Source organism: Hordeum vulgare, chromosome 3H (genome assembly GCF_904849725.1).
Source record: "Hordeum vulgare subsp. vulgare chromosome 3H, MorexV3_pseudomolecules_assembly, whole genome shotgun sequence".
Lineage (NCBI taxonomy): Eukaryota > Viridiplantae > Streptophyta > Magnoliopsida > Poales > Poaceae > Hordeum > Hordeum vulgare.
In genome coordinates this window covers 455,175,035-455,201,368 of record NC_058520.1, presented here as the reverse complement: position 1 = coordinate 455,201,368, position 26,334 = coordinate 455,175,035, and the positions used below count along the sequence as shown (strand labels likewise).

The 26,334-nt window shown below is 44.7% G+C and overlaps 1 protein-coding gene and 1 non-coding gene across 3 annotated transcripts; one reads left to right on the top strand and one right to left on the bottom strand.

The window, feature by feature from the left end:
• The first annotated feature begins 4,168 nt into the window (after positions 1 to 4,168).
• LOC123444224 (protein PLASTID TRANSCRIPTIONALLY ACTIVE 7) lies at positions 4,169 to 8,953 on the top strand. 2 transcript variants are annotated; one of them, XM_045120883.1, is made up of 4 exons: positions 4,169 to 4,353; positions 4,461 to 4,541; positions 5,434 to 5,786; positions 8,580 to 8,953. In XM_045120883.1, exons 1-3 carry the CDS (start codon positions 4,222 to 4,224, stop codon positions 5,764 to 5,766), a joined length of 546 nt encoding a protein of 181 aa, XP_044976818.1. In that variant the 5' UTR covers positions 4,169 to 4,221; the 3' UTR covers positions 5,767 to 5,786; positions 8,580 to 8,953. The 2 variants fall into 2 exon arrangements, with proteins under 2 accessions (XP_044976818.1, XP_044976817.1); XM_045120882.1 differs by having other exon boundaries at positions 4,452 to 4,541.
• Positions 8,954 to 11,845: 2,892 nt separating this feature from the next.
• TRNAC-GCA lies at positions 11,846 to 11,916 on the bottom strand. Its single transcript has one exon. It is a non-coding gene; the product is annotated as a tRNA-Cys (tRNA).
• Between the last annotated feature and the right edge of the window lie 14,418 nt (positions 11,917 to 26,334).

Below are 26,334 nucleotides of genomic sequence, written 5' to 3'. Positions count from 1 at the left end.
GATCCTATCCGAATTCAATAGTCTCCTTCATATAGGAACCGATAGCACAAGCATCGAGTAATGTTTGATCATCATGAGAAAGCCCAGCATAATTTTTTTGTATAATCAATTCCTTTGGGAGCTCATGGTTGGGGAAAGCGTGCATCATAGATTTTAGCCTCCCTCAAGCTTGAGCGATGCTATCTCCTTCATGAGGCCAGCAATTATAAATAAAATTCCGATCATGATGAATTAGATGCATAGGATAAAGCAGTTTCTCTACCATACCCGAAGGAATCTCATAATAAGTATTTTTAGTAGGTTCAACGGGTTGAGGAACAATTTCCTCAACTTCTGATCAAGGCGAAGATACCCCAAACAAGCCACTCAAAGGGTGTCTGTTCATGGTTATAAGCAAGAGTTAATTTTAGCACGCACCAGAAATGTTTCCTTGCCAATTTCCACTTACCAAAGGCGCTTCTCTCCATGACAACGACGCCAGAAAAGATTCTTAATGACCCAAAAGTATAGGGGATCAATCATAGTCCTTTCAATAAGTAAGAGTGTCAAACCCAACGAGGAGTAGAAAGAAGTGTCAAACCCAACGAGGAGTAGAAAGAAATGATAAGCAGTTTTTAGCAAGGTATTCTCTGCAAGTGCTATAAGTAACAATGATAGATTGTTTTGTAGCAAGATAATTCATAACAAATGACAAGTAACAATAGTATCAAAGATGCAACAAGGTAGCACAATCTTTTTGTAGCAAAGGACATGCCTGAAAGTTCTCTTATATAAAGTAAGTGCTCCCGAGGACACACATGAATTTCTGTCTAGTCATGTTCATCATATTGAGTTGATTCGCGTTTGATACTTTGATTATTTGATATATGGGTGGACCTGTGCTAAGGTGTTGTTCTTAATTGAACTAACAACCTACTTATGATTACCCCCTCTCGCAAGCATCCGCAACTACGAAAGAAGAATTAGGATAAATCTAACCATAGCATGAAACATGTGGATCCAAATCAGCCCCTTATGAAGCAACACATAAACTGGGGTTTAAGCTTTTGTCACTCCCGCAACCCATCATATCTTTGTTACTCCACAATGACTCCCTTTAGGCCCATAACATGGTGAAGTGTCATGTAGTCAACATTCACATGACCCCACTAAGAGAAGTAACAACATCCATATCATCAAAATATCGAACGAATACCAACTTTATATGATTACTTATAACAAGACTTCTCCCATGTCCTTAGGAACAATAATTAATACTCACACACCATCAACATGTTCAAGATAAGAGGTGTAATAATAATAATAATTAAGGATCTGAACATAATATCTTCCACCAAGTAATCCAACAAGCATCAACTACGAGGTGTAATCAACACAACTAGTAACCCAGAAGTACCAATGTGAGGTTTTGAGACAAAGATTGAATACAAGAGATGAACTAGGGTTGGATATGAGACAGTGTTGGTGAAGATGTTGATGAAGATTGGTCTTCCCACAAAGGAGGAAGCGTTGATGATGACGATGGCTTCGAGTTCCCCCTCTCGGAGGGAAGTTTCCCCGACATAATCTCTTTGTTGGAGAGCCAAAGGGCCACTGTCCAGGTTTGCGCCTCGAGACGACGGCGCTTCATCCCGAAAGATGACTTATGCTTTTTTTCTATGGTAAAACCCACCGCATAGGAGAAGATCGTCATCACAGGGCCAGCTGGGGTCCCACAAGCCATCAGGGCACGACCTGGGGGTGGAGGGTATTGGCTTGTGCACATTTGGTGGTCCCTCTCCATATATTTTTGGCCCACAAATTCTCGAATATTCCAGAAAAATTCTCCATAAAGTTTTAAGTCATTTGGAGAAAGTTGATTTTTCTGCCTTTTTCTCGGTTTCCCGATCCAGAATTCCAGTTTCAAATATTTCCTTCGTAGTGATGTACCTTGCATATTCAGAGAGAAAGAGCATAATAATTGTATGATAATAAGGAATAATGGACATGATCAACACAAATATCAATAGTAATTCATGATGCAAAATGAACGTATCAAACACATGGCCACAAAGTTGTACAATCTCATGTCACCTCGCATCCTCCTGAAGCTTGGCATTGATGTCATTCGACTTGTCTCCTGGCCTTCCTTCTCGAGGATCTTCGCACTTGGATTTTGGCAACAATTGTTGGGAATGGGTGGCCATTCCTATCTCCACCAGGTCCACGATACACCCACGTCTTGATCAATGCCCCCCACATATCATGCACGCTCGTGGTCTTCTGGAGGGCGACTCCCTTTCATGGATGATGTTCACCATCGTCATCAATGCCTAAACTTGTTGCTCCAACACGCCGTTCGCTCGGGTCTGATCAAGCGCCTTACCAACCATCACGCCGCCTACGGTATTTCCCTTTACACCGACGATGTCGTGGTTCTACCATCCTGATCCACCTTAGCTCAAAATCGTGCATGTGCTACTGGACACCTTCGACACTGCCTCTTGTCTCCACACAAACTTCAGCAAATGCTCTCTCCTCCACATCAAATGCTCACCATATGTCTCAGTAGCACTGGGTGCGGTTCTCTCTTGCACGGTTGCATCCTTCCCAATCACCTCCTTCGCCTTCCCTTCTATGTGAAGGTACCGTCACCCTCCTCGCTTCTCCCCCTCGTCGACAAGCTACTAAAGAAATTGCCATCTGGAAGGCCTCCCTCCGCACGCACGTCGAGCACGTCGCACAGGCGCGACACGTTCTAACGACTATGTGGGTGCACATCTATGGGTTGGGGAGATACATTATTTATCTTCTAGTATATTTTCTTTCCTTTCTATTTTTAAAATCTTCCAAAATTCATAAATGTTTTATTAAACTACAAATTTTTTATTTTTTCAAGAATAATTTTTATTGAAGAATAACTTAAAAAATACAACAAAAAATAAACAAAATTCCTTTATTTGGAAATATGAGATATTTTTGAAATTGATTGAACATTTCCATCTTTCGTCGAGCATTTTCTTAAATATAGTACATTTTTACTGTTAAGAAAAATTACTCTGCACTGTAATTTTTTTAAAGAAAATCGACTAAAAAATCGATCATGAAAACCGCTATGATTCATACCGAGCACCGATATGAGCCAGCCTAGTCACCGACGCACCATACGTTTGCTGATATTCTAATGCATGAAGCGTCAAATAGGGGCTCTCCAATGGTTCATTCGGCCCTTGGGGTTTCAACACTACATCCATCGATGATCAATGTTAGGCCATTTACTTCATTTGGGCTTTGCTGAAAGCCCACATATATGCTTCACCCCATATTCTTCTGTTGTGCATCAAAGTTGGTGGTTCTATTTATCACATAGGTTGGCGGTTGTCGACCAAACGCGCATCCCCTCACTGGTCGCACTTCCAAGTAGCGCTCACTCCATCCACCGGTTTTGGGAAGGTTCTATACCTTTTTTTCATTTTTCATATTTTTTTCCTCTTTCCATAACCTCTTTCATGTTTGTTTTTTCTTTTAGTTTCGTTTTTTCCTTTTTTATTCCTTTCTCACTTTTTATTTTTATTTTTCAAACATATTTTGAATTCATGGACATTTTCTAAAATCATGAAGATTTTTTGAGTTGTGATTTTTTTTGAAATTGTAAATTTTTCTGGAATCACAACCATTTTTTTAGAAATTCTTGACATTTTTGAAATCACAATCAGTTTTACAAACTTTTGAATATTTTTGAAAACCATGAACATTTTTTTTCGAAATTGTGATTGCTTTTTAGTAAATTGTGAACATTTTTAAATCAGGAATGTTTTTCAAATTTGTAATAATTTTTACATGTCACGAATTGTTTCCGAAATCACAAACATGTTTTCTGAAACTCATGAATATGTTTGAATTCATGAACATATTTTCAAATTCTAGAATAATTTTTTGAATTCAAGATTTTTTTTGGAAATCACAGACATTTATCAAATTGAAGAACTAAAATCGAAATCGTGAACACGTTTTGAATTCATGATCTTTTTTAAAATTTCTGAAGATTTTGAAATTCGTTTTTTAAAATCCCAAACATTTTTAATGAAGCCAAAAAGAACAACAGGAAAAAAGTAGCGGCACCCGCGCCGCACATGGGCAGGCCCAAAAGCATGCGCAGGTCGATGAATAAGGTCCCGCAGCGCTTGCTCGTGCCCAAACAGGTCGAGAACTGGATGAGGTAAGAACCTCCCGGTCCAAAAAATGTCCATGGCAATGGCCGCTTCCTTCGCCGCCCGCCACCACCACGGTCACCTCGCCGCCGGCCTCCCCTCCATCCCTCAAGCAAGCGGGAGGACTAGCCGCAGCGGTGGCACCATCTCCATGAAGGCTCAGGTGGAAGCCCGACCCAGGCAACCTACTTCCCTTCCCCTTTTCTTCTCCTCCTCGCCAACTCACGCAATCCTTATCATTTTGTTTCCATTATCTCGTAGAAAAAGCAGAGCAGTGAGCCTGGAAGTGGGAAGGGGGCCGGGGACGGGCGAGTCAGCGGTGGGCGGCGAGTGTGGCGCCGCCGGAAACTGGTATGCGCAACAGCCGAACAAGGCCGGTCTCCTCGTCTCTGCGTGGTTGTTTCTGTTGGAATTAGGACGGTGAAATACGATTGGGCCTAGAACTTTTGCGTCCCTGTTCAGTGGAGTAGGTTGGGCATACTGATGTTCAGGAGACCCGAGAACCATCATTCGGTGTCCATTACCATGTGGTGTACAGTATTTGACAAAATCTAAAACACAGCCACACAGGATAAATGATTGGCTTGTGTTCATCGAAGTTCAGTACAGGGATACATATAGCTCTGCTTGTAACAGAGCCAGACGCACACTGAATCGGAGATACATATAGTTCAGCAAAGGGAGAGTTGTGTGCTTGCTTGTTATGTTATGATAAGTAATGGAATCCGGACCCACTTTGGGAGGTTCTTAAAGAAAATGGAGAGTTGTGTGATGAGATATATATCAATTTTACGCAGGCCCTTTGGTCGTGCTGGGTCATGACCTTGCATTGAATTGCAGTTTTTTCTAAACTTGTCAAATAAGAAGTTGGTGACTCTTATGCTGCAGACTTTCTTTCCAACTGATTTACGCTGCGGTCTTAGACTATGTTTCTTGTAGACAATCCAATCATTGTCATGGGAAGTAGGAACGAGCTGCCTTCTTTTCCTTCTGGGTAAACTGTGTCACACGTCCAGCGCTGCTTGGCCATTTCCGAGCAGTTATGCAGGCATGCAAGCAGCTGTATATCACACATTTGTTGTTTGCATAGGCAATAAAACCGCCATGGGATGAAATCAGTTGAAATGGAAACAATAGGCATTGTTGACATGTATTAGAAACTTTACATTCTTTCCTTATTTCCATCTTATTTGCTAGCACCATCGTGACATCATGCTTAAAAATCCCCTTCCGTTTGTGGCAGACCAAAGAGGATGATATGTTGCGTTACAAGTTGGATCGTATCCCTTTCTTAGAAGAGAAAGTGAGAAAAGTAAGGGAAAATGGGAAGCTTGTGTGCTTGGATATCAACCAGCTCATGTTATCTCAAGAGAATAGGTTTGCATTCACAATGGAGGTGGCAGAAGAAGCTAATGCCTATCTTGAGAAACACAGGCATGAGTATGGATTGAAAAAACCTATACTACATGTGCTCAGTGACCGCATGAATGAAGCTGGATTTTCTCGGCCAGAGGGCTACCTTTATCCTTATCCTATCAAGCCCGGGCCTTATTTCATAAAAGAAGAAGGCAATTGAATAGAATCACATGCTTTATCGTAAGTATATCTCACAACTCACTCTCCAATTACTCTTTACTTCCTTCTCTATGCTTGAATTATTATCCTCAGTTGTATATGTCATGAGTGCGATGAGTGTGCTTTCACACAAGCATGCCCTAGTGTGGGAGAATCTGGGTCTAGTCAGAATCGAGAACAGAACAGAAGAGCACAGAACAGCTTGAGCTCACAAGAAATTATTATCACTGCACCAAATGGCATCATGTATTTGTAGCACTTGGTGCCCTTTAAAATGAACCAGTCCCAACTTCACTTGACTAGACTATTTAGAGGATAAGAGTAATATCTATCCCGCTCTCTGATATATTTGGATATATAAACCATACTGCAGGTGTTTTGAAAATCATACAGGCTTTGCTACCGCGAGTGACTGGTCGCTCATATGACCCGCTTTCATGTAGTAATACCCCACACGGTCATTTGCAGGGATATGTACGAAGGGTCTTAACTCTAGCCATTCCTCCCGGGCCTTCGGCGTGGATCATGCCTAGAGTTTGCACCTCCATAGTCATAGTCCTGAATCTCTGTGAGAATCTTCCTGCTGTGCCCCTGCATTTAGAGCACAGAGAACAAGAATACATGAAATTTAGCATATGAATAGATAGAAGTTATTCTGTTCATCTGGTATTTGTCGATTGAAGCATAAATTGTAGACATATTTCCTCTAGTGAAGCATAAGTTATATAGCAAAAGTGACCAACCGTTAGAGGAAAACATAAAGAGCTAGAAAGTATTAGCTAGCACTCACATATATGTCTATGGAACGGAAATAATGAAACACAACAAGCATTGCGGTCAAAAACTTTGAGATCAACATAGGCAGACCTTTATGAACTTCGGGGGAACAGCATTATCAATTTCTACCACTATGGTTTGGCCTGCATGAAAAAAGAAGTTGTTGTATATATATTTAATGACGTAGTAAAATACTGGGAAGAACAAATAGCAAACACCATACCTGCAGATGCATTGAAGAGAGCAATTAGAAGAATGATGGCGAGTACAAAAGTGGGTTTAGGCATGTTGTTCTCCGCTAGCTGCTAAAGGAGACTTGTTCCCTGGAGGATTGTTGGCGAGAAGCTATTGCGTCTCTGCCCCTTTTATACATGGATGATGGGTTGAGCTGTAGGAAAGAGAGAAAAAAGGTTTTACTTTGGATATGGTCTACCAGTAATGATTGTTCTACAGGATTATCCTGAAACTTGATATCCCACAATACAAGGTCAACTGCATTTGGCTCAAGCTACTTTAAAACCTAACCTGTGTGTTCTTCTTTAAAACGTTTGTGTTAACAGCACCATATTCTTATCATATTGGATGAAATGTCACATATAGCTTCGAATGGTAGATACTAGATAGCAGTAACTAGACTTGAAATTATTCGTAGTCTTCCTCTTGATCAGCTATGCATGGAATGATGGCTTAACTCTGCAAAAGGATTGCCATGATTAGATTATGTCCTAGCCATTTCATGAGCTGAGTATTCCACAAAATACCAATGTTATAGTGATGATAAGGTTCTTACCTCTGCATGTTATAATGGTGCCTATTTGGTGCAATATAGAACCTTAATTGTTGAAGCAGTGAAAATGTACCATTTAACCAAAAATTGATACAGTGCACCACCCATTATCAACTGGCATCTGCTGAGCGAATGGGGCAGGCAACAGTAAGTGGGTTGGGTGCATACTGACAGCTGTCACGGTGTTCTAGAGGAGAGTGGAGTGAGAAAATTACAATGAAAATGTAGGGAACTGCAGTGCAAGCGCAACAGTGCTCCCACTAACAGATCCATCGGTCAAAAGGAAATAAGAGCTGGCCCATTGTCTTGTGGGGATCCCCTTTGAGATCTTCACTATCTAGCATTGTTCATAAGATTGGCGTATGCGCATATATTTTTTGTTGATTTGCCTTGCTATGCATCTACCATGTCCTTCTGCTACATATGCATTTACCCGCTCCTTTTATGGTTGGTTCTGTGACCTAACCACTCACATATCCACCATGCTACTAGCTTTGCAAATTGCCAGGATCACAGCCAACATGCAGGTGTGTTGTTGGCCGCTCATTATGTCATCCTAGGCAGCGAGCACCTCTGTGAAGTTGACCATGTGCTTGTTGGTTTGCGGTGTTGTGACGTGTGAGGGCCAAATGCATGCAACAGGACAGCAATTGCAGAGTCACTGCTTTTTTATCCTACCATAGACCAGCCACTACTTCGTTACAGTCGCAAGTGCAGTAGGATTTTAGAAATTGACAATCCCACTACTTTTGCTACTATCATGTATGACAGCACATACTAAAGTCTTTCTTGAAACAACATAACTACACACGTAAAGAAGCTATGGCATGACCTGCCTGAAATGTCAACATCCCACCAGAGTGCACGTGGTTTGTAATCAAGAATCACAGGCTATGTATGCAAGGTTGGTTTCAAAGCAAATAATTAATCGGTGGTTGTGATGTAACACCTTTTGGATGCAAACATTTTTTGTATCATCCATTTTGGATACAACCTTGGTAGTTTAGCACAGGCTGCAAAAAGTCGGTCCATAGCTTTTACTGGTCGGTGCTTGACTTTCTCTGTGTCCGTAATTCTGATAGCGAAATACCAGGAGGTCAGTATATGGCCCACTTAATGCTTTCTTTGTGGTTTTCTTATTGGAGGCAATATTTTTGTTCTCAAGAAATCACTAGGTGAAGTTGGGCAAGCAACATCATCAAGGCACATTGCATGCCTAAGTTCTAACCTTTCATCATTACATTTTGCAGGATCAAGGAACACTAGTTTGGGGGGCGTCCTGACAGAATGGAGCGGTCTGCAGGGCTCCTAGTTTTTCTTGTATACACTACGCAGTTGAGGGGGAGTTTGAAAGATCTGGAGCAACTTACAAAATCAAATTTAAGATGCGTTTTGTCCCCAGAGCTCTGAAGTTTTGCACCCAGACCTCCATGTTAGTAACAATATTAAGCGAAGGTAGCCTGATCTTTCTTGACTGTCGTCTGTGTGGTTCTTCAGTGCTGACATGGGATTGGGATGCTGAGATTCGCCGAACAAGATCTACTGGCCCATTTTATTGTTGTCTTGAAATATTTATATAGATATTATTGAGATATTTACAATAAATTTACCTCTTTCCAATTAACAGGGGCGTCAGCCCTCGCCTCCATTTAATTGAAACCAAACGAAAGAAGGTTCATTCCATAACCAAAGAGAAAGGCCCTCAGCATTGCTCCACGAGTCTACAGGAAAAAATAAAAGTTCCTGTAGGGCATGGATTTTTGCCACAAGATGCATTTTTCAGGAGCACACAACGTGTCATGGGATTCTTCAGAAGGAAATCTAGTAAGCCTTTCCGGCAAAGGTAAGCTGCTCCAATTTCTGTTTTCCAGGAAGGAGCACTGTTCAGACTGTTGCGGCTTGTCAGAAGGAAATCTAGTAAGCCTTTTCGGCCAAGGTAAGCTGCTCTAATTTCTGTTTTCCAGGAAGGAGCACTGTTCAGACTGTTGCGGCTTGTCAATCCGGCTCCAGGAAAAGAAAAATCTGGCTCCAGGGATTCTTTCAAGTTTCAACTGTTTGATGAGCAGATCCTGAAACCACCCCAGATCCCCTCCAGGCCTTGTTCGGTTTCATAGGATTTCAAGGGGTTTGAAGGGATTGGAAGGGATTAAATCCCTAGTAAGTCAAAATCCACCTCAAACCCTTCCAATACCCTTCAATTCCCTTATGGTGGGGATTAACCGAACAAGCCCCCAAAAAGATCCTTGAGGCCTTGTTCGGTTCCATAAATTTTCAAGGGGTTTGAAGGGGATTGGAGAGCAATAAAGCTTTTTCAGCTATTTGTAATTCGCGATTTAATCACGAAACGCGCCACTTCTAATGTCAGGATTGCTAAGAGTATGTTCCCATTCACTTGTTAAGGAAATGGCTATCAAGAACGAATTAACCCTTTATCCATTTTTTCTTTTTAAATACCCCCTTCCCGGGGGAAAGAAGAATAGTAAAAAAGATATGGAGTGCACTAGAAAAAATTTGCATTATTTCCTTCCTCTATTCATGCAGAATTGCTCATGAACTAATACCCCACTCTTTCCATTTATTAATTGAATTCCTATAACAAAACAAGTACCAAGTGTTTTATTCCAAGATTAAGTTATTACTGAACAAAGAAAAATTTGGAATATATTATAAAGGATGAGATCAATTCAGAAGCGCTTTTTCTTATTCTAGCAGACGGAATTCCTTTGGTCTAATTTAGGACTTTCAAATCTATTTTATTTTACCTAATTCTATCTATGCCCCAGGGGCTAGGAACAGAACAAAACAGTCCTTTCCTTTTTCTGATCATAGAGAAGCCGTATGAAGCTAAGGTTTCATGTACGGTTTTGAAATAGCGGTGGGAACTGTGATGTTATCATCGACTATGATTATCTAACAGTTCAAGTACAGTTGATATAGTTGAAGCACAGTCAAAATATGGTTTTTTTGGATGGAATATTTGGCGTCAGCCTATAGGTTTTCTAGTTTTTTTAATTTCTTCTTTGGCAGAATGTGAAAGATTACCCTTTGATTTACCAGAAGCAGAGGAAGAATTAGTAGCAGGTCACCAAACTGAATATTCCGGTATCAAATATGGTTTATTTTATCTTGTTTCTTACCTAAATTTATTAGTTTCTTCTTTATTTGTAACAGTTCTCTACTTGGGCGGGTGGAATTTCTCTATTCCCTATATATCCTTTTTTGATTTTTTCCAAATGAATAAAGCAGTTGGAATTTTGGAAATGACAATGGGTATATTTATTACATTAACTAAAGCTTATTTATTTCTCTTCATTTCTATCACAATAAGATGGACTTTACCAAGGATGAGAATGGATCAGTTATTAAATCTTGGATGGAAATTTCTTTTACCTATTTCCCTGGGCAATCTATTATTAACAACCTCTTCTCAACTTGTTTCACTATAAATAAGATAATACAATAATAGATAGTAAGAATATTTTCAACACAAAAGCTCTCCCAAACAAGAGAAAGAAACATATCTTTTTCATAGATATTTAGAATGAATATGTTCCCTATGGTAACTGGGTTCATGAGTTATGGTCAACAAACAATACGTGCTACAAGGTACATAGGTCAAAGTTTCATAACTACCTTATCCCACACAAATCGTTTACCTATAACGATTCACTACCCTTATGAAAAATCAATTACACCAGAGCGTTTCCGAGGGCGAATCCACTTTGAATTTGATAAATGTATTGCTTGTGAAGTATGTGTTCGCGTATGTCCGATAGATCTACCCGTTGTGGATTGGAGATTTGAAAAGGATATAAAAAGAAAACAATTGCTTAATTATAGTATTGATTTCGGAGTTTGTATATTTTGTGGCAATTGTGTTGAGTACTGTCCAACAAGCTGTTTATCAATGACTGAAGAATATGAACTTTCTACCTATGATCGTCATGAATTGAATTACAATCAAATTGCTTTAAGTCGGTTACCAATCTCCATAATGGGAGATTACACAATTCAAACAATTAGGAATTCGTCTGAAAGTAAAATAAACGAAGAAAAATCTTCGAATTCAAGAACGATTACTGATTACTAAACTTTGATTTTGTCTTTTTGTTATAAAAATCTACTAATTCTTTATTAAACTATAAAGAAAAACGAATAACTACTGCTTATTGGAAATTTTTTCTTATTTTAAATCAGACTAGATTTTGATGATTCTTTGGATACCAAGATTTCTGACATCTTATCCTCGTATTTAAAAATTCTCAAATCGAATCAATTAAGAACCAATTCAAATTCATATAATAAAAGAACAAGGAAACACTACCTCACCCCTATTGATAACCATTTTGGCCACTACCGCCAAAACAAACCCTAACCCTAGTTTAAGGATAGAACTATGGTATGGTTTCTCTAAACCCAGTATCGGCAGGCTTAGTTACTCTCTTGCCCGAACTTATGCGAAGTAAAAATTGATTGAATTCGATCAGTACTAGAAAACCTAAGTATTTTATTGATCAGGCGGCACCCAGATTTGAACTGGGGATAAAGGATTTGCAGTCCCCTGCCTTACCGCTTGGCCATGCCGCCAAAAAATCCGATCGAAAATCTAGAAAACAGCAAGTATTCATCCACGTTTTCTTACGAAAAGCCCCTTTCTTTTATTTTGAATATAATTAAACTTACTTTTTTCCAATCTTTTTCAAAAAAGATACTCCTGCTTTTTTTGATCCAGTTTCGATTATTCTCCTCGATAGATTCTATCTTAAAACATACATTGCTAACACAATAAAACTTCCCATTTCTTTCTATTGAGATGAAAAAGAAGAAAAGTGGATTTCTAGTCACAGGCTGCAAAATTCAGAACAAATTGGAACCATTAACTAGAATTCTCTTTCTTTTTTGAATTGCAGTAGTGAACTACTCTTAAATCGGTATTATCTCCCCCCCTTCAATTTCAATGGCATAATAAAATATTATGGCTTTATGCTTAATCCGTGTATAGGTGAACTTTAGGTCCGAGCAGCATTATTATCCAAAGATCCCCTTTATGTACATATCTCTATGGGGAATCGTGCTTTAATTTTTCAAAGTATTAAATTAAATATCTTGAATAAAAAAAGGAAATTTGCTCTGATGGGATTAAATCCCCAGCAAGTCAAAATCCACCTCAAACCCCTCCAATCCCCTTCAATCCCCTTGTGGTGGGGATTAACCGAACAAGTCCAAAGTAGATTGATGAAAGTTTTTGTCCAACTTTTCAGATACTGAGTTATCAAGCATCAAAATTGTTTCAAGGATATCTAGGAGCAACAACTTGGTGGGATCGTGTGCCTGTTATTATTCATGAAAAAAATTAGATTAATGAAACCCTGGTAAGTGCCACACATGTCCATACGTGTGGGCTAAAAGAGGTCAGGCCAAGCCCTTCTGACCATGCATTGTGACACGTCAGCCTTTTTATTTCTCCAGAAAAGAAAATGTAAACATGGACAAAGACAAATGATTCAAGAATTTTTAGGATTTTTCAAACTTTAAAATGTTTTATCTCTTAGATGAAACTTCCGATTGAAAAGCCGTTTCATCATTAAATCCGTCGCGATGAGATCTTCGAAACTAGATCCCATATCGATATGTTTCGATAACTTCTTTTAGGGGTTAAAAGTTGTCATTCCTATTGCACATAAATTGTCATCATGATTACTCTGAAGTTTTTTTAACACAATACAGAAGCAAACGTTTATATACACGTTCATACACTTATCTCTATGAATGCACACATGCACACACTACCCTTATGATTATACTGAAGTTGTCATGATATATTTCAACTACTTTTACGTTTAAAATAATTTTTTTCATGTTATAAAAAAAAAGAAACTAAACTTGGCATGATGAATTACTAAAATTAACCATGATCTATTAAATAATTTAGACATGGTTCATAAGTAAAAAAGAAATATGCCATCAATTACTATAAAAATGCATGGTTAATGGCTCAAATTTGCCGTTAATTAAAATTATCATGATGAATTACTTAAATTTGTCATGATACATGCACTAAAATTTGCCATGGTTCATATAAAAAAATATTTTTCATGTTCAAAATACTAGAATTGTCATGATCAAAACACTAAAACCGGCATGATCTATACTCAATTTTCCATGATGATTTACTAAATATTGCCATGATCTATGAATTAAAATTGTCGTGATTAATTACTAACATTTGCCATGGTCAATTAATAAAAAATGTCATAAAAAGTAGTTGAAATACAATGATAGCTTTAAATCTAGAAGAAAAAAAACTAGATGAAACAATGTCGTGACAACTTTACTGTAAACACTGGTGCAACTTGAGTGTAAACATCATGGCAACTTTTGCCCCTCAAAAAAGTCGTTGAAACATATGAATATGAGATCTAGTTTTTTAAGATCTCGTCGAGACGGATTTAATGATGAGAACGGATTTTCAATTAGATTTTTTATGTAAGAGATAAAACATTTTTAAGTCCAAACAACTAAAAAGATTCCGTTGATGTCATATATTTGATGTGCAAGATGGATGATTATAAAGGCGTGTGAATTATGTTAACTCATGTCATACATGTGGACGTTATCATTTAAAAAAATGTTATTAAAAGGGAACATACATCACATGAAAACATAGAAAGAGATGTAGTGGCAGATGCTTGCATACATAGATTGATCATAACCGTGATCCAATGCTTTTACATAGCCGAATCCTTTGCATTAATTGATCAATTGTGATTACAATGAACACTAATTAATGGCCAAATTTAGAATCTCACTCGCACTACCGAAAAACATGCTAGTGAAATACTCCTACATTCCTAGAGACTACCACCAAGACCAACAAGGTTGCACTACTGATGATTTCTTCCCGTGCTTCGATCCCTCGAGCACACATCCGTGGATTTACATCGCTTGAGCAAAGTTATAACAGCCCGGAACCGACGTTTTATAAGATTCTTTTTTTATTTCATTGTTGTCGTATGATTTATTTGGTTGTTGCATTCATCATCACATCATGCGCATCATCTACACTGCAACGGCACTCCGTTGTCGTCACTTTTCAGAACTTGCATCCGTTATTTTTTGCCGGTTCTTTCCGTTTTTATAGTTAACCGTTTAAGGACCAACAACACACGCATGCGCCCGCATCATTGTTAAATTATTGTTTTTAAAATTGTGTATTAAACTTTCTCAGATTGGGTTGAAAATTGATGTGCGGTCTTAATGTAGTGTAGGTAGGTCGCCTGTCAAATTTCATCGTAATCAGAGTCAGTTTGATACCCGAACCGTTAAATGTATAGCGGCACTATAGCCGGTCTAAATCGCAAACGTTTCGGTATTTTAAACTCTATCAAAGGGTTGCCCGTTTTCCCTCTCATCTTTTCCTAGCCCCTCTGCATAGTGCACCTACCGGCGCGCAACCTAGTCCGAAAACTTCCCCGGAACCGAACCAGATGGTCATGACCGTTCGACCCGGATCAACCCCGTAATACCCGAAACCATCATCGGTTTTTCAATTGGACCCCTAACCTATTTAACCTCGACCGTATGATTTAAACCCTATGATCCGGATTATCTCATATACCCTATATATAGACCAACCCCTAGTGTTCAACCTTAGATCCTAGCCCTCTTGTCCCGTCGCGTCGCCGTACTCTCTCTCGGGATCGCTCCCTATCCAAAAATCCTCCGAGCACAGCCATCCCGATCCCCCACCTACTCTCATGGTTTTCCCCAATGAACCAACCACATCGCCAGCCACCCACCTGACCATGGATGCTTCCATGCCCGTAGCGCGCCCGAGGCCTCCTGCTCCAGCCTCCTCGCTGACCTCACGCTGTCGGGCCAGCCGGCGAGTTGTCATCGCCTCGGGTCGCGTCGCCCGCCATGGCCTCGGGCATGCTCTCCCTCTGCTGCCCTCGATCCCGCCTGCAGCCCTGCTCCAGTCCATGAGGAGCTCGCCCCAGCCACCTCCACCTAAGCCGGAGCCCGCCGTCCTCCTCGCCGGGGCCTTCTGCCCCGTGCTCGCCGCCGCCTCAAGGCGCGCCGCCGCTCGCATTTGCGCCGCTCGCCTCCCATAGCTCCTCGCTATGCCGCGTCGCCGCCCCACCGCTCGCGTCTGTCTTGCTGCTACCACTCCGGGAGCCTGTCTCCTCCTCGCCATTGGCCTCCCGAGCATCGTCCGAGCCGGATCCAGACCCCCCCACAGGCTAAGCCCCTCGTCGGAGCAAGCCGTCGTCGCGCCTGTCCATGTCGTGGAGGAGCACAACCACGACCGAGCCCTCGCTTGGGCCGACCCAGCGTTTGCCTTCCCGCGGGTGTGAAAGCACATATGCTCCCTTGGTGACTTTGATAATTCATGACAACATACATTGTCTCTTGGAGTAACACTTTTACCTAGATATTTTAGGAATAGTTCATGGAGAGCTATGGCTTAAGGTTTATGTGGAGATGCCTCTAGATGCATGAAAGGAACAATATTGTCTCAAGCTTCAAGCTAGAAGACTCTTCATTTTATATTTGTGAGAAATCACTTTTAAGTCCATAGGAAAGCCAATACTATTAAAAGGGAATGAGGTAGTAAAATGCACTGATTGCTCAAATGCTCAAAGTTAGCCACCAAAACACTCAGTCATTTTCCCCACATATCCACTCTCTCAAGATCCACACTCACAAATTCGGTGTCACCAACATTTCCATATCGGACCCACCGAGTTTTACCTGAGACAGAAACCCTAGACATTCCCACCAAATCGGTTCAACCAAAACCAAGTCGGTGCTACCGAGTTCAGTGTGACCAACATTCTGTTGCCAAGATACACAAAATCGGAATTTTCGAGTTTGAGTATCGGTGCACCGAGTTTGGTCATCTGACCGTTAGTCACCTTTTTAGTGCCACCGTGTTTCATATATCGGTCTCAACGAGATTCAAAAGTTCACACCTTTAGTGCTAACCGGTACCACCCAGTTGTCAACTTCGATGTCACCGAGTTTGCCCTTTTGTGTGTAACGGTTGGATTTTGGCTGTTGCCTATATATACCTAGTAATGCTACATCGACGGACCCATACGGGGTTTTACGGACTGGGTTTGACCTGTCAAATTAGCATTGGATTAAGGTGAAGGAGGGGCCCACCCATCTGAAAATCAGGGGGAGGTGGAGAGTATTAGAGGGAAGGTCTCCGTAAAACTCATGTAAGTGTCCGTATGTTTAGCATTTTCGATATATACCCCTTCACCCACCTCTCATTCGTGGGAGAAGCACTCATAACACACAATTCACTGCCAGATCCATTTTCTGAGAGAGAACCACCTACTCATGTGTTGAGACCAAGATATTCCAATCCTATCATTTTAAACTTGATCTCTAGCCTCCCCAAACTGCTTTCCACCAAATCAACCTCTCCTACCTATGCATATTCTGTGAGAGAGTGATTTGTGTTGAGGAGACTATTTTTAGAAGCACAAGAGCAAGGAGTTCATTGATCTACCACATCTATTACCTTTTGGAGGGTGGTGCCTCCTAGATTGGTTAGGTGTTGCTTGGGAGCCTCCTACTTCGTGGTGTGGAGTTGAACCAAGATTTTTGTAAGGGCTAGGAGATCACCTACTTCGTGAAGATCTACCGTGAGTAAGGCTAGTCCTCCGTGGACGGAAGCCATGGTGGAATAGACAAGGTTGCTTGTTTGTGGACCCTTCGTGGGTGAAACCCTCCATGGACTCTCGCAACCGTTACCCTCCGTGGGTTGAAGTCTACACTAACATGGACGTACGATAGCGCCACCTATCGGAACCATGCCAAAAATCGCCGTGTCAACCTCATTCGTTTGATCTCCCTACCTTACTCCTCTACATTACACTTGCATGTTTTACATTCCACTGCTATACTCTTAGAACTACATGTGTAGGGTGTACTTCTCGTTATAACTTCTGAATTTCTGCCTTCCTTGAAATTGGGTTAGGCTGGAAATTTTATCTTGACAAGTAGTCTATTCACCCCCCTCTAGACACATCTTCTATCAATCCCTCAATTAGTATTAGAGCAGGGTATTCAAAACCTTGGTTTAACGACCATTGGAGGATGATGAATGTGACTAGTTTCTAGATTTTTAGTTGTAGAGTGCCTATTCTTGTTGGGGAGTACTTTAGACAATGGAAAGATGAAATGCTTGTTATATTTGATGAGTTCCATTTGCGCAAGTATGTTGAATATCACTATGCGCCTCCCATTGACCCCATACATCCTTCTCATGATGATGAAGTTAATATGCTTGGTAACCTCAACACTGTTAATCTTATAATTAGAGGTTTACCAGGAAATGTGCTTAATTAGTTGCAAAACTTTGAGTGTGCTCATACCTTGTGGGAAGACTTAGAGAAAAGATATCTAGACCATTCCTTGAAAAATCTTGATATCATATTCCACAAATGCATTGCTTTTCACAAAATGAAGCCAACCGATCCTAACTTCGATAAATGCCTATTTGAGCTTTGTGACCTCATGCGTGCTAAAGGAGATGTCATTACTATTAACAATATCATTGTTGAAGCCATTCAAATGCACAAACATGAACATTGTCATAATCAAATTTCTGATGAAATTCTTGTTTCTTGTAATGAGGGACTTCATCTGATGATGACAATGTGGAGCATGGCTACTACAATGAAGATGAAGAGCTTGCCATCGAATATGAGAAGACCATGAAGAACCTTAGTCTTATGGCTAACCTTAAAGACTACATGGCCGGTGGAAAGGAGTGGGTTCTCAACAGTGGATGCACCGATCACATGACCGGAGGTAAAGACATGTTCCATGAGATTACACCGAACCGTGGACCTCAGAAGTATGTGACTTTTGGAGACAACTTCAAAGGTCAGGTACTTGGCCTTGGTAAGGTTGCTGTATCGCATGATAGTTCCATCCAGAATGTCATGCTTGTTGAATCCCTTGGCTACAACCTTCTTTCCATATCTAAATTAGCACACTTTGGTTTCGATGTGCTATTTACGAAAATTGAATGACGAGTGTTTCGTAGCAACAATCATAACATCGTCTTTACTGGTTTCCGGAGAGGTGATCTATACATTGTTGATTTCTCTAAGATATCCAAACCCAGTACATGTCTTATCGCAAAATCTTCTAAAGGTTGGTTATGGCATAGAAGGCTTGGACATGTTGGTATGCGTAATATTTACAAACTTATCAAAGGTGATCATGTTATTGGTGTTAAAGATGTTATCTTTGACAAAGATAGACCTTGTAGTGCTTGTCAAGCACGAAAGCAAGTTGGTGGAAGTCATCCCGTAAAGAACATCATGACCACAAGAAGACCCCTCTAGCTGCTTCACATGGATCTCTTTGGTCCCAATGCTTACAAGAGCCTCGGTGGAAATTCTTATGGTTTAGTCATTGTTGATGATTTTTCCAGATTTATGTGGGTGTTCTTTCTCAATGATAAGTCGCAGGTACAAATGATCTTCGAGAACTTTGCTCGGAAAGCTCAAAACCAGTTTGAAGTGAAGATCAAGAAGGTTCGGAGCGACAATGGAACGGAGTTCAAGAACACTAATGTGGATACTTTTCTTGACGAATAAGGTATCTTTCATGAGTTCTCGGCGACTTACACACCTCAACAAAATGGACTTGTTGAGAGGAAGAACTGGACGCTCATAGAGATGGCAAGAACGATGCTTGACGAATACAAGACAATTTTATGCACAAGCCGTGGAAATAGTGTTGGGGGTATTATCTGCGACATGACCCGCCCTAGTTGGGCCGGGTCACCAAGTGGGCGACTCATCCTTTGGTGATGCAAGCCTTGGCCCAGAGGGCCCAGGAGCTGGATGGTGGTTCAAGATCTACACAGACGATAGGCGATCGAGGATGTTTCCAGCCTTGGAAAGCACGACGACTTAGAGATAAAGGAAACCACGATCCGTATCGTGGTTGGGACTCTTGTAAACCCTAAGTCCTTGACCTATATATAAAGGCGAGTCCCAGGGAGGAGAGGGCAGGTTAGAAATCATCGAGAGCTAGGTCAGGCGAGTTACACCCTCCTTGTAATCGAAACACTATCAATACAACACAAAGCAGGACTTAGGCTTTTACCTCCTCACGAGGGGCCGAACCTGGGTAAATCTGAGTCCCGCTCCCATTCAACCCCTTTGAGTCGCCACCAAGGTGCGATGGCTCCATCATTAAGTCCTTTCACTAGGACATCTGCCCTGACAAAACCACAACAGTTGGCGCCCACCGTGGGGCTTACGCACGGTGGAGTTGAGTTCTCGAAGGGAGCCCTACCAGGGTCAGGGAGCTATGCGGCTGGGCTCATGACACAGAGCCGCCGTAGAAAGTACTACATCGACAACTCGCTGTGGGGACCCGAGGCCGATTTAATCGAATTCGGCTACAGAGTCCCCTTCGCCAAGGTCAACATCTTCATCGGCATGGTCGGTGCACCCATGCCTGAGCCGGACATCTTCACCGACACCGTCGAGCCGGCCAGGTATGTCTGTCCCGTTGCGATGCCAAGCCTGACGCGCCCGGTCTTCGTCGGCTTCACGCAGGGATCTGATGAACCAGAGCGATCGGCGACTCAGGAGACTACGCCGGTCAACACTGACGACGAGTCATCCATGGGCGACACAAATTCAATCCAGTCTCTACACGAGGGCTGCCTCGGAGATATGTCGCTGGCGATGGATCCGAAGTCCTCGACCGGACCCACCGTCAGATCGCCGTATATATGGCGGGGGCAACACGGTCCCAGCAAAAGCCTGCAGGCAACAATGAGGCTGTCGAACCATCCAAGAGCCGAGCTGCGGTCCTGGTGGACCTGTCGGCGGAGATAACAAGGATCATGGCGACCCCAGTGACGGCAGAAAACCAAGGAACAATAAATGCCGAGTTGGCAAAGCTGCGAGACGAGATGGCGAAGGCCCAGCGAGATGCAGAGGCAGAAGCCGCCAGGATTGAGACTCGGCAAGCTCAGATCACCGTTGAGACGGCCCGCTTGAACACCGAGAACTAATGACTTGAAAGGCATCAGTGCGCGTCCGACGCTGTCCATCAGAGATGGCACCAGGGGTGTTTACCCCCTGATCTGAACCCTACCCGCCTTTTCGACACTCCGCGCACCCTCGGGGCAGGAACCGTTCCAGGAGGAGGGCCGTCTCAGCCGCCAAACCCACCGCTTCAGCCAGAAGATGGTCGCGTCCCCCGTTTCCAAACGCCTTAGGGCCACTTTTCCAACCCCATGGACAACGTGCTCGCCGCGACTCACCACTTAGAATCCCTTCCGATTTATGGCAAAACCCCGACTGAAATAGAAGCAAGAAACGCCGTTGAGATGTTGAAAACGGCGTGGTCCATAACGCGCAATTCTCACACAGCCTCGATCGGCTGCACTCGACCCCCCAGGCGAGCCGCACCAGAAGCCGGCCGGAGGACCAACCCGCCATAACCAGCGGACCACGACACCTACCTCAGGGTAACCCGCCTGACCATCGGGACCCTCCCGTCTGCAACACCTTTGGTGCGACACGCGAGGATCACCAAGACATCCAGACCCGCCCAGCGCCACTTAGCGGAGGCGGCAGGCAAGTAGGGGTGCCATGCTTGGCCCTTTCCCTACGCAACGAGCGGATGCCGAAGGAATTTAAAGGACCAAGAAAGGTGCCCAATTACACCCCGGACCTTGAGTCGGCATCATGGGTTGAGAGTTACGAACTCGCAATGGACATGCTCGACGTAAGTGAAGCTGTCTGTGCCAGGTACTTCACAATGATGCTCGAAGGGACGGCGCGCACTTGGTTGAAAAACCTGCCACCCAACTCCATCCAGACTTGGGCTGAACTGAAGGAACGTTTCATCAAAAACTTCCGAGGAACTTGCAAACGCCCGATGACGATCGTCGACTTACAGCATTGCGTTCAGCGCCCTGATGAGTCGGCCCACCACTGGACGCGGCGGATTGCAGAAATCATCCACTCGTCAGACGGCATCACGGCGGCTCAAGCCGTGCTGATCTTGGAGCAAAACTGCCACTATGAGCCCTTGGTACAGAAGCTGGGGCGACTCAAGCGCAAGGTCCAGGATATGGGCGAATTGATGGACACCCTCACCCGATACGCCGAAGCAGACGTTACTAAAGATCCAGGAGAGGACGGCAGGAAGGCCAACTCATCGAGGAAAGGCAAGTCGTCCAAAAATCACTCCCGGTTTCAGGGACGCGCCCACCATAATCATGGTGGAAATGGCAAGAGAAGACAACAGGAAGGATCCACGGACTTCGTCGCCAACACCAATGCTAACAATGGCAACCAGCGCCAGAAGAAGAGGGGCTACAGTGGCAAGAAGCCGCGTAACTATATCGAGATACTTAAGGGCCCCTGTCCGCATCACGCCACGGTGGAAGGACCGGCGACTCACTCTTGGGAAGATTGCTACGTAATGCTGGAATTTCGGGCGGAGGGGCTAAAGAAAGGCCAAACCAGTGACCAGAGCCAGCGACAGGAACAGTTCGGTGCACCTAATCAACGCCAGAACCCGTTCGGCGGTTTTCCTGAACCAGGGGCCCAGGGCGGCTCGCAACCAAGCAGTGGCCAGTACCTTGTGCATAACCAGTAGCGGTATAAGCCGCCCGGAGTGTTTCAGCAGCCACCCCCGCAGGGGGCTCCCAAGGGGCAAGACGTTAATGGCGGATTCCACAGCAATCCCAAACAATTAAACAGCGGACAATACCATGTGTTCACCACCAGTGCGTGTAAGAGAGACAAGAAAGTGAAGCACATGACGTATAGCGTGTCCGAGCCGACGCTCCCCAGGTACCTCCATTGGTCTGAACAGACTATCTCTCGGAGTAGGGAGGACCACCCGCCCAGAATCGACAACCCCGACGACTTAGCATTGGTCGTTGCCCCCCAAGTCAGGGGATATACCCTTTCAAAGGTTCTTATGGACGGAGGTAGCAGCATCAACATACTATATTTCGACACCTTTCGAAGGATGAACCTCTTGGAAAAAGACCTAATGCCGTCAACCACGGTATTCCACGGCATCGTCCCGGGTAAGTCGGCATATCCAATTGGGCGAGTCAAACTTAATGTGGCTTTTGGTACAACATCCAATCACAGGAGTGAGTCGCTCATATTCGAGGTGGTCAAGCTAAAGAGCCCTTACCATGCATTGTTCGGACGGCCGGCTTACGCTCGGTTCATGGCTCGCCCCTGCTATGTCTACCTTAAACTCAAGATGCCTGGACCTAAGGGACCCATCACGGTCGATGGTGATAGGAGGATAGCAAAGGAGTGCGAGGAAGGAGATGCGGCTTATGCGGAAATCGCCTGTGCTGCAGAAGAGCTCAAGTATCACCAAGCCAATGTTGACCCGGCAGACATGTCGCCTCTCAAGAAGCCAACAACTGTTGCCGAACCGCCCCTCAAGTTTAAGCCCACCGATGACACTAAGATGGTGGACTTCACTCCTAGCGATTCATCCAAGCAGTTTACTATCGGGGCGGGTCTGGATCCTAAATAGGAAAGCGCGCTCATCGAATTCATCCGTGAGAATCGGGACATCTTCGCATGGAAACCTTCTGACATGCCTGTTGTGCCGAGAGAATTCGCTGAGCACCATCTTAATGTTGACCCGAAAGCAAAGCTGATTCAGAAATATCTTCGCAGGTTTAACGAGGAGCGACGCAAAGCGATCGGAGAAGAAGTCGCCCGTCTTTTGGTCGCCGGATTTATCGTTGAGGTCTTCCACCCTAAATGGTTAGCTAACTCGGTCCTGGTGCTCAAGAAGAACGACACTTTCCGCATGTGCATCGACTACACTGACCTCAACAGAGCTTGCCCAAAAGATCCTTTCGCCCTTCCCCACATTGATCAAATCATTGATTCGGTTGCGGGCTGCGAGCGTTTGTGTTTTTTGGACGCCTACTCCGGATATCACCAAATCAAGATGGTTGTGGAAGATCAGGAGAAGACAACTTTCATAACCCCGTTTGGGCCTTTTTGCTATGTATCAATGCCGTTCGGGCTCAAGAGCGCTGTGGCGACTTTCCAGCGTTGTGTCCAAAACTGTCTCCGTGGCCAAATCGGCTGCAACGTCCACGCTTACGTTGATGACATCGTGGTTAAATCTCGCAAGAAGGAAACACTCTTGGAGGATCTCAGGGAAACCTTTGACAATCTGCGGGTGTATCGGATGAAGCTTAATCCCACCAAATGTGTCTTTGGCGTTCCCGCAGGAAAGCTTTTGGGTTTTCTGGTGTCCGAACGTGGCATTGAGGCCAACCCGGACAAAATCGAAGCAATTACTTCGCTCGGGAAGCCAGCGAATATCAATCAAGTTCAACGCATGGCGGGTCGTATTGCGGCCTTAAGTCACTTTATAAGCCGCCTGGGGGAGAAAGCCATTCCCCTCTATCAGTTGCTTAAGAAAGCTGATCGTTTTGTTTGGACGGACGAGGCCAACGAAGCTTTTGAAGCTCTGAAGTAGCAGCTGGTCAACCCGCCGGTTCTGGCCGCCCTGACTGAAAAGGAGCCTATGCTTCTATACATCGCGGGCGAATACCAAGGCAGTGAGCGAGGCAGTGGTTGTCGAACAGAAGGAAGAAGGAAAGGAATACCCGGTACATCGCCCGGTGTATTTTATCAGCGAGGTGCTAACCCTCTCCAAACAACGTTATCCGCATTGGCAGAAGTTGGTTTATGGGGTCTTCATGGCGAGTCGGAAGCTAAAACATTATTTCCAAGAACATCCTATCATGGTGGTTAACTCCGCCCCTCTTGGGGACATCATCCAGAACCGAGAAGCATCGGGGCGAATCGCCAAATGGGCGATTGAGCTTGGGCCGCACCACGTGCGATATGCGCCTCGCACGGCTATCAAGTCCCAGGCATTGGTCGACTTCATCAATGATTGGACCGAGTTGCAGATCCCGGAAGACAGGCCTGATCTCACGTACTGGACTATTTATTTTGATGGGTCTAGGCAATTGGAAGGCTCGGGGGCTGGCGTGGTGTTGATTTCACCCCACGGAGACAAGTTCTGTTAACAAGTTCTGTTATGTTCTCCGACTCATGTTCCCGTGTACCAATAACGCTGCAGAGTATGAAGCCCTGCTTCATGGTTTGCGACTTGCCAAGGAGATGAACTTCACACGCGTCAAATGTCTTGGCGACTCCGATCTGGTGGCTCAACAAGTTTCAGGTACATGGGATTCCCGGGACCCCCTGATGGCGGCTTACAGAAGGGTTGTCTGATGTGGCGGGTCATTTCCATGGTTATCAAGTCGATCATATCGACCTGCGACTTAACGAAGCAGCCGATGCCCTCTCGCGTCTCGGCTCGCAACGTAAGCCGGTTCCTCCTAATGTCTTTCTGGATATTGTGCATAATCCTTCCGTGAGGTTGCCCTCGGAAGAAGAGTTGGCGATACGAGATCCTGAGTCCCAGTTTGTGGCGGCTGTCCGTGTTACGCCGGAATGGGTTCTTCCCTACTTGGCGTACCTCACACGAGGCGAGTTACCTTCGGATGAGGTGTTGGCCCGTCAAATCGTTCGTCGGAGCAAATCCATGGTCATCATCAACGGCGAGTTATATAAGCGAAGTACTTCTGGGGTATTTCAAAGATGTGTTTCCTTTGATGAAGGGTGCGTAATTCTAAACGAGATCCATGCCGGGGTGTGGCAGCCCGATGCCGACGTTCCAGAAGATTCCCTTTTCCTTTCCGTTTTCGTCGTGTGTCTATTTTCTTTTGTCGCATCATCATCGCATCATGCGCATCATCAGCATTGCGTCGGCGTCTCCGTTGCCGCCCGTTTTCAAATTTGCATCCGTTGTTAGTTGCCGGTTCTCGTTGTTGTTCGTTCTAAGCCCGACCGCACTCGCACGCGCCCGCGGCACCGTCGAAACCCTGTTTTTAAAGTGCGTTTAAAACTTTCTCTGATCGAGGTGAAACTTGGCATGCGGTCGTGTTTAGTTATCGCTAGACCGCTTGTCGAATTTCGTCGCGATCGGAGTTCGTCTAGTACCCGAACGGTCGACCGTAGCGGCACCGTATTCGGTCTACCGTCGGACGTTTGTCGGTGTTATCAAAATTCGTTGCTGCGCCGCCCGTTCCCCTCTCGTCTCCGGATATCTACACAACACGACCACTTAGCACGTCCCGCGTTCGGAATCGTCCGAATCCGACCCCGCAGTTGGATCCGGAACGCGATTCCGGTTAACCGAGCCCCCCCGTTTGTCTATTTATAGCCCCCATGCCATTAATTAGACGGCCTCTCCCTAATCCCTCCTCGTTTTCCGCGCCACCCCTCCAAACCCTAGCCTCCCCGTCTCCCTCCTCCAGCCGCCGGGCCCGCCCGAGCCCGGGTCAAGCCCGCAGAAGCCCATCGGGGCCCGAGGCAAACCCTAGCGAGCTCCCTTCCATGGCAGCCAAGCCCGAGCCCCGTGCTGCTGCCGTCGTCATCGGATCGCATGCCCCGCCGCCGCCTCTTCCTTCCTGCGCAGCCGCCGCCGCCGCTCCCTGCGTGCACAGCCGCCGCCGCCCCTCTCTGCGTGCGCAGCAGCCGCCGTCGCCCCTTCTACCGCAGCTTCCTCCGCGACCCTGCCCGCGCCAGATCTCGCCGATCGCCGGCCTCCTTCGCCGGATCCCGCCGCCCTCGCCCCCCCCGTCCGACTGGAGCGAGGCTCCTCGAGCTCCCTGACCTCGCCGAGCCTGCCGCCGCCGCCCCCTGCAGCGCTCGGGAGGGAGCAGGGCTCGACGGGAGGAGCACGACGGCGCCTCGCCAACGCTCCTGGGCTGCCTGCCCGAGCCGGCCCAGCTCCACTAGGCCAGGCTCCCTCGGCCCAGTGCGCTAGGAGGCCCAGGACGGCCTGCCTCCCGTCGCCGAGGCCCACCTCCCCTCGGCCCAGCTCGCCACGCCTAGCTCCGATCGAGGCTGAGCGGGCCAGTGCCGCTAT

Coding starts and splice junctions, on each gene's coding strand:
- LOC123444224 (XM_045120882.1), top strand. CDS start 4,222: ATGTCCATGGCAATGGCCGCTTCCTTCGCCGCCCGCCACCACCACGGT. Junction 4,354..4,451: donor CCATCTCCATGAAGGCTCAG/GTGGAAGCCCGA, acceptor ATTATCTCGTAG/AAAAAGCAGAGCAGTGAGCC. Junction 4,542..5,433: donor TGTGGCGCCGCCGGAAACTG/GTATGCGCAACA, acceptor CGTTTGTGGCAG/ACCAAAGAGGATGATATGTT.